General features: G+C 48.2%; 1 protein-coding gene across 1 annotated transcript in view; it reads left to right on the plus strand.

Annotated features, from left to right (window-relative positions):
* Nucleotides 1-1,043: 1,043 nt before the first annotated feature.
* Nucleotides 1,044-7,918, plus strand: part of LOC114071364 (attractin) — a gene marked incomplete at its 5' end in the record, with an annotated part of 71,126 nt that continues 64,251 nt past the window's right edge. The window contains 3 exons of the mRNA XM_027909187.1: nucleotides 1,044-1,229; nucleotides 3,036-3,269; nucleotides 3,630-3,767. Of these exons, the coding sequence (XP_027764988.1) occupies nucleotides 1,044-1,229; nucleotides 3,036-3,269; nucleotides 3,630-3,767 (558 nt within the window). The remainder of the gene's footprint in view (nucleotides 1,230-3,035; nucleotides 3,270-3,629; nucleotides 3,768-7,918) is intronic.

Genomic DNA, 7,918 nt, shown 5'->3' on the forward strand with positions numbered 1-7,918 from the left:
AAAAAAAAAAAAAAAAAAAAAAAGAAAAAGAAGCTATTTGCTTTTGGGAAAAGTCTTGCAGCTTTGTAGGAACTGCATATCTTTTCAGATGGCTTGGTCTGCTCATTCTCCATTATAGCTGATTATTTCTGAATGCCAATTAGTGCCTCTTTTAAGTATTGAGAAAGTTGGTTGATTACATAAAATTTTTTAAGTGAGAACCACTTGAAATGGTTCTTTATGGAAGTGCAGGATGCAGATCCTAAATGTGAACCTGAACTCCAAATTCTGTGTGTTTTCACTCGAAGTACTTTGATTTAAGCTTTAACTTGGTTTCTGTGGTCCGAGAACAGTCACTTGAAACAGATGATAATGTGCTGGCTCACACTAAAAACTCCTGAGTTAGTTCTGCTTTCAGGGCTTGTTTGATGTGGGGAACTGATCCCGTCACTTAGAGCAGGTCCCAGTGTGCTCATCTAAAATATTGGGGTTCTTCCCAACCCTTCACTGGGGAAACATCAACAGACCTGCCGAGAGAGAGAGAGAAAGCCAACACTCCTAACACCATTTCCAGGGAAGCTGTGGCTGCCCCTGGATCCCTTGGAGGTGTCCAAGGCCGGGCTGGATGAGGCATGGAGCAGTCTGGGATGCTGGGAGGTGTCCCTGCCCGTGGCACAGAGGGGTGGAATGAGATGACTTTAAGGTCCTTTTAGGTCACCGTTCTGTCATTTGATGGTTCGTGCAGTGGTGCCCCCAATTCTGGTGCCCCCAATGTAAGAAGGATGTGGGACTGCTGGAGCACGTCCAGGGGACACCACGAATCTGATGAGGGAACTGGAGCAAATTCCCTGCAGAGACAGGATCAGCCTGGACAGGAGAAGGCTGAGCAAGAGCCATCACAGCACCCAAAGGGGCTCCGGGAGAGCCGGAGAGGGACCGGGGCGGGGACAAGGCATGGGGAGGGACAAGACAAGAGGGAATGTGATCCCACTGCCAGATAGGATATTTGGGATAACTGGGAAGCAATTCCTGTCTGAATCCCTGTGTTTATCCCCCCCCCCAAGCCAACCACAGTGCCAAGCAGTGCCGCACCCCCTGCGCCCTGCGCTCGGCGTGCGGGGAGTGCACGAGCGGCAGCTCCGAGTGCATGTGGTGCAGCAACATGAGGCAGTGCGTGGATTCCAACGCCTACGTGGCCTCCTTCCCCTACGGACAGTGCATGGAGTGGTACACCATGAGCAGCTGCCCCCGTGAGTCATTGCTCAGGGGGGGAAAAGGGGGGGGGGTGTTCCGATGGGAAGAGTCGTCGGAACGCCGCGTGGGTCGTGCTTGAAATTCCCCGGAGCGAGGGTTGGGTGGGCTTGGAGCAGCCTGGGTGAGAGGGGCAGGTTGGCTGCCCGTGGAGGGAGGTGGAAATGCAGGATTTCCTTTTTTGCCTTTGTCAAACCCTAAGGGAGGGTTTGCAGAAGTGGTTGGTTCTGAAGTGGTGTCTCCTTGCAGCCCCACGCCAGAAATTTTTAACTTCTCCTAAAGAAATCATTCAGTTTTTACCCCTCTTAGGTAAAAGTGGCCAGGATTTCTGGTGCTTTGGAATATTGCTTTTTTTTTTTTTTTCAAACTGGGGTGAAAGAGGCCCCAAAAAATCTAAAACCCCCGAAGATTCAGAAGTTATTTATGTTGAAGTCTTTATGAAGATCCAAATCAGGATTTACACAAGTGCTTTGTTCTGAACTGTTGTCTCCTTACATACCCACACCAGAAATTTTTTAACTTCTCTTACAGAAATCATTCATTTTTTTACCCCTCTTAGGTAAAAGTGGCCAAGATTTCTGGTGCTTTGGAATATTGTGGTTTGTTTTCAAGCTGGGGTGAAAGAAGCCCCAAAAGTCTCAAAGCAAATGAAGATCTAGAAGTTATTTTATTGATGGTGAAATCTTGATCAAAATGCAAATGAGGGTTTACAGACTTGGTTTGTTCTGAACTGTTGTCTCCTTACAGCCCCGCACCAGAAATTTGTAACTTCTCTTAAATAAATCATTCATTTTTTTACCCATTTTAAGTAAATGTGACCAAAATTTCTGGTGACCAAGATTTGGAATATTGCTTTTTATTTTTTTCAAACTGGTGCAAAAGAGCCCCAAAAATCTATAACAAATGAGGATGTAGAAGCTATTTTATTGATGTTGAAATCTTCAGGAGCAAGCAGCTCAAAAGTGTTGCAAAATATAAGGGATGGAGAAAATGTGTTTCAGGAACAGTCAAACATTAGAGTGGTGAACTTCCCCTGTTGCCAGAGGTCAAAAGTTGGAGGAAGCATCAGGCAGGAGATGAGTAAGCTGAAATAATGGAAAACAACCTTCTTCTGCTACATTTTTTTTTGGTCCTGTTTTAAAGGCAAATCTTGTCCATTTAAAAATGAAGACAGAAAGTCTGCTCGTCTTGCAACACCAAGAATCTACAGAATTATTTTTTTAAGGTGACCTGGCCAAAGGAACAGGGGAAGTTTTGTACCTGTGAGGAGTTTTGTCCCCCCTGAAATCCAATCTCCACTGGAGAAAGGGAGGGCTAAAGGGCAGAACTTCATTCTGGGTTTGTGTTTTTATGCTCTTTGACTCGGGCGAGTGCTCACAGTAACAGCATGTGATACTAAAACATGTGGTAGGAAGGGACTCACAGAGGGTAAACAGGCTGGTTTTTCAGCCTTTGCTTCCAGATGGCTCCTCTTATCATCTGATCCCTCGTAAATCAACGGGAGATGCTTCGGAGAGGGAACATTAACCTCTGGTTTTGAGCGGGTGCTGTGTGATGGTTCAGGCTGTTTCATCACTCACTGATTAGTGCAACCTCTGTTAGCTGAGATCCTGGAATAAATATGTTTTTAGATACAAATAAATATTACTGGGAATATCAGGATAAAGGTGGGTGGATTTGATGAGGTAAAAACCGAGGCCACAAAAACCACGCGGGGCTTTCCGCCTTCGCTGCCGCCTTTTTTTTTTGGGGGGGTGGGGGGGGAATGTGTGATTTCTTCCCTGATTTCGGGGTTGTTTTCACAGCTGAGAACTGCTCGGGCTACTGCACGTGTGCCCACTGCCTGGAGCAGCCTGGCTGCGGGTGGTGCACGGATCCCACCAACACCGGCAAGGGAAAGTGCATGGAAGGCTCTTCCCGGGGGCCCGTCAGGATGCCCAGCCCGTCCCCGGCGGGGAAGCAGAGCCTGGAGCCCGTCCTCAACGTCAGCATGTGCCCCGTGGAGAGCAGCTACAGCTGGGCCTTCATCCAGTGCCCAGGTGAATGAATGGGAGACGACTTTTAACTCGTGTTCCTGACACAAAACCTGTGGAAAAAACTGACCTGTGCTGTTGTTAAACGCTCCCCTCCCCATTCCTTGTAATCCATCCCACCAGCAGCTTCCAAGCCAACTGTGCCCCTAATCAGTTGTCCATCTATTGCTTTGAATTCCAGATTTTCAATACCCCCCCCTCTCTCTTTGAGCTCATGCAAAAATCTCCCTGAAAGGTGCAGGAAAAGGTTTAAATTCACCCTCTGCACAACACGCTCCCCTGAGGGTCCATTTGAGCACAAATACTAAATTAGAGCACAAATACTCATCATTTTTCCTGTTTTTTTTTTTTCTTTTTCTTTCCCAGCCTGCCAGTGTAATGGGCACAGCAAGTGTGTCAATGAGAGCATCTGTGAGAAATGTGAGAACCTGACAACAGGCAAACACTGTGAGACTTGCATTTCTGGCTACTACGGGGATCCCACCAACGGGGGGACGTGTCAGCGTAAGTGCTGCCTCAGATCTGCCCTGCCCTGAGCCCTTTGATGTTCTCCCACTCTCTGCTCCTTCCTCTTTTGTCTCAACTCAAATTACAGCCCGATGATTCATTTTGTCTCCTTACAACCCCACACCAGAAATTTTTAACTTCTCCTAAAGAAATCATTCATTTTTTTACCCCTCTCAGGTAAAAGTGGCCAAGATTTCTGGCGGCCGAGATTTCTGGTGCTTTGGAATATTGTGTTTTGTTTTCAAGCTGGGGTGAAAGAAGCCCCAGAAGTCAAAAAGCAAACGAAGATCTAGAAGTTATTTTGTTGGTGTTGAAATCTTTATGAAATCTTCCTCTTTTGTCTCAACTCAAATTACAGCCCCATAAGTCATAATTCGAGGCTCAGCCCTCGTCTCTTCGAATCGAAGCCGGACGAAATTCCTTTTGTCGCTCGTGACGATGATTTTTTTTTACCCTCCTCTGTAAAGCTGAAGTGACCACAGCCAAAAAAGAGGCTGTGTTGTAGGGTTTGATGAGCCTGTTTTGGGGAAGGAACGGGTGTTAATCCCAGTGTCTCCAACGGATTTCTGCTTATCTGGGTCCCACCTCCCGTTCCATTTGGTAAATGTGTGTTGATGGTCCTCAATTGTCTCCTTCACAAAGGCTGCCCCCGTGTTTCAGCTGAGGACTTGGCTGCCTTTCAGTGGAGGATTAGGAGAACCCTGTTAAAATTGCATTTCGAGTTTGTCAAGTGTTTTGGGACTCTTTTGGCACAAAGGGCTGTTTTGGGTTGTGCGGGATCCAGTTAACAGAGTGGGGGGAAAAAAAAATGTTCCTTGAAAGCCCAGTACAGTTAATATTGAGAAATGAACGTGTAGGACTTGGAATTTTGCCCCTCAGCCTCGTGACTTTGTTTGGATCTGCTGTGAATTTTTAATTTTTTAGTGTTGTGGCGTGGAAAGAGCAGCTGTAAACCAGAATCCAGCTGTGAGAGGGGATGTGCAGATGTGAGGGAAGGGGCTTCTTGCTCAGCCTTAGTCACAGAATCAGAGGATGGTTTGGGTTGGAAGAGATCCTGAAGGTCAACCAGTTCCACCCCCCTGCCACAGGCAGGGACACCTTCCACTAGCCCAGGGTGCTCCAACCTGGCCTTGGACACTTCCAGGGATCCAGGGGCAGCCACAGCTTCTCTGCCCAACCTGTGCCAGGGCCTGCCCACCCTCCCAGCCAGCAATTCCTTCCCAGTATCCCATCTCTCCCTGCCCTCTGGCAGTGGGAAGCCAGTGCCTCAGTCCCACTGTGTCCCCATCACCAGCAGAGATGTTAAACAGCACCATCCCCATGGATCCTACTAATGGAATATCACGGGGTGGGGTGAGAGAGTTGGAGCTGGAAAGGTAGAACAGACATCCCACTGCTGGTTGAAGACTTTGAGTTTCTCCTTCCAAATGTGGAGGCAATCCAGTAGAAAATCCTTGGATGTTCATTTAATGTGTTTGCTGGGAGCGGCACCGACCTTTTGGATGAAGATGAGAGCCCGCAGGTGGAGTGTGAACATCCTGTTTCCTCAAGCAAGAGGGTGATGGTTGGGGCTACAGAAAACTTCCCAGTGGACACATTCCTGTCCTGGAAGCAGGGGAGGGGAAAAATAATAGAAGGATAAGCCTGCCTTCCTTAGAGGAAAGGATTTGACAACACAGGTACAAAGGAAAAGGTGTTTCTGACACTCGGTTTCACGGCGTTATCTGGCAGATGAAACACCTCTGATACTCGTAAACTCATTTCGGGTGGAGATAATTTGAAGTGCAGGCATGAATAAATTGAGGCTGAGTTGCCTGAGAAAATAACAAAACCCCCCTACCCTGAGCTCTCAGTGCAATCACCAGATCACAACGTGAGTTCCTTTGGGCTCTCCCTCGTGAGGGTTGTCCCCCCAAAACAGTTTGTTGTGGAGGTGAACGAATGACAGACTGAAACCATCCAGATGCCCGAAAAACAAATTAGAAAACGTGTTGAGAGGCTGTGGAGCAGCTCTCAGTCCTTTATCTGATGGAGCAGCAGCTCATGGCAGGAGCGCTTTGGGCCCAGGGTTTTAATTTGCTGTGATTTAACGCTATTTACCGGCGAGGCAGGAGAGAGAGGGGGGAGCAGGAGGCTGGGAAAGGCCAGGGAGAGCAAATCATCCTGTCTGATGCAGCCAGGGTGACTCCTGCCCATCAGTCATTCCTGCTCAGTGGAAAGCTTTCCAGAGGGGAATTGTTCAGATAAGGGTTGGCAGAGCCAGGCTCCTGCTTTCCCCCTCCCCTGAGCTACATCCCTTGTTCCTTTCCCATTAATAATCTGCTGATCCCACTCTTTTTGTGCATTTGTGAGCAATGTTTTGTGCTGCTCTGCGTTCCCATCCGTGCTGGAGGTGGTAGTTGTACTTTCCAGCCTGACACACAAACATCACTGTGTTTGCACACTCACTGATGGTGTGAGGCATCGTAGATCCATGGGGTCATTATCCATGGGATCATGGAATGGGTTGGAAGGGATCTCAAGGATCACCCAGTTCCGCCCCCTGCTGTGGGCAGGGACACCTTCCACCAGCCCAGGGTGCTCCAACCAGGCCTTGGACACTTCCAGGGATCCAGGGGCAGCCACAGCTTCTCTGCCCAACCTGGGCCAGGGCCTCCCCACCCTCACAGCCAGCAATTCCTTCCCAATATCCCATCTATCCCTGCCTTCTTTTGGTTTAAAGCCATCACCCCTTGTTCCATCACCAGGTACCCCTGTAAAAATCCCGACACGAGGTTGTATTCCCTTTGTGTTGGAAAAATGTTGACAAGCTGCAGTGATTTCCCTGAAAGGACTGTTTTTGCATCCCATGCCAGGCCCTGGTGCTGGCAGAGCTGGCCAGGTAAATCACTAAATGGCAGGTAAATCACTGCTCAGAGGTTGCTTTTAGGAGGTGTCCAAGTCGAGGAGTGTTAATCAGGAAGGGCAGGAAAACGCAGCACATCAAATGTAAAAATAGCTGCAAGGTGCTTTCTCTGCAGTCAGGAGGGGTTTTGAATTCTCTGATTAAAGTTTCCCCGTGAAAATATGCTGGTGGGAGATAAGGAAGTTATTTGCAAGCCCAGGGAAGGCTCTATTATGCTGGGATCAGATTGTGGCTGCGGCAGCGCTTCCCAACACATCCACGTGGAGCCTTTGCTGGTGGCCCAGGAGCTGCTGGTGCTGTGTCCTGCCTGTCCCCCCCCTCTTCCTAGGGCTCCCCCAGGCCTTGGAGAGCACGTGGAATGGGAAAATGGCCTTGGGCTGGTGGGTGATGGTGTTTCCAGGGGGAAACTGGGCTGTCAGAAACGCGGGAAGAGCAGTAGAGATCCATCTCTGAGTTACTGTGAGACCTGGGGCTTGTGGAGAAGGTGGAAAGGAGAGCCCACTGTGAGGTGGTTCAGCATCAAACTCTTCCCAGGATTCCCAGTCAAAAAGTCATCTCCAGAAATTTTGGTGGTTTTTTTTTTTCTGATCTGGCATCTCTGAAGGGAAATCATCACCTGGAGACTCCAGTGAGGGCATCCAGTACATTTTATCCACAGTTGGTTTCCCAGTTACAGGAAATTTTCACAGTTAGTTGACAAAGCACGAGAAGACGTCTCTTTGTGCAGATTCCAGCCCTTCAGTAAATAATCTCTAGTTGTAGGCTCGGAGGAAAATGGATCAAGAAATAGATTCTCTCGTTGTAAATAGAGATATTTGAGCGTTCAGGCTTCTTGATAAGCACGAGGCTGAAGAGCAGGGAGGGGGGGGGAAACATTAATGTTAATGCTCAGGACGCTGCAATCTGCCTCTAAACCAGCATGGAACTTAAAAATTAGGAGGAATTTTCTGTGTGTGCATGTTGAATATTGATCCAACATCGCTTCGCTTCCCCTTGTGCAAAGCAGGAGGAAGGAAGTACAGGACATTCTCAGCAGTGCTGGGACTCATTTTTCTTTAAGTGCCACTAATGAAAAGTGTGTTTCCCTTCACAGAAGACAATTATTTTGTCGAATTTTCATTCAGGCTCCTTGTTCCCCACAATAAGCCTTTATGCTTCTTCCTATTTTGCTCCGTGTTGCTGCTAGGAAACCACTCACCCACCTCTGAGAGGCACAATTAAGTGTCCCTGATACAATATTCTT

The sequence above is a fragment of the Empidonax traillii genome, unplaced genomic scaffold, assembly GCF_003031625.1.
Source record: "Empidonax traillii isolate 1590-97213 ecotype Southwest subspecies unplaced genomic scaffold, ASM303162v1 scaffold1981:size74362, whole genome shotgun sequence".
NCBI lineage: Eukaryota > Metazoa > Chordata > Aves > Passeriformes > Tyrannidae > Empidonax > Empidonax traillii.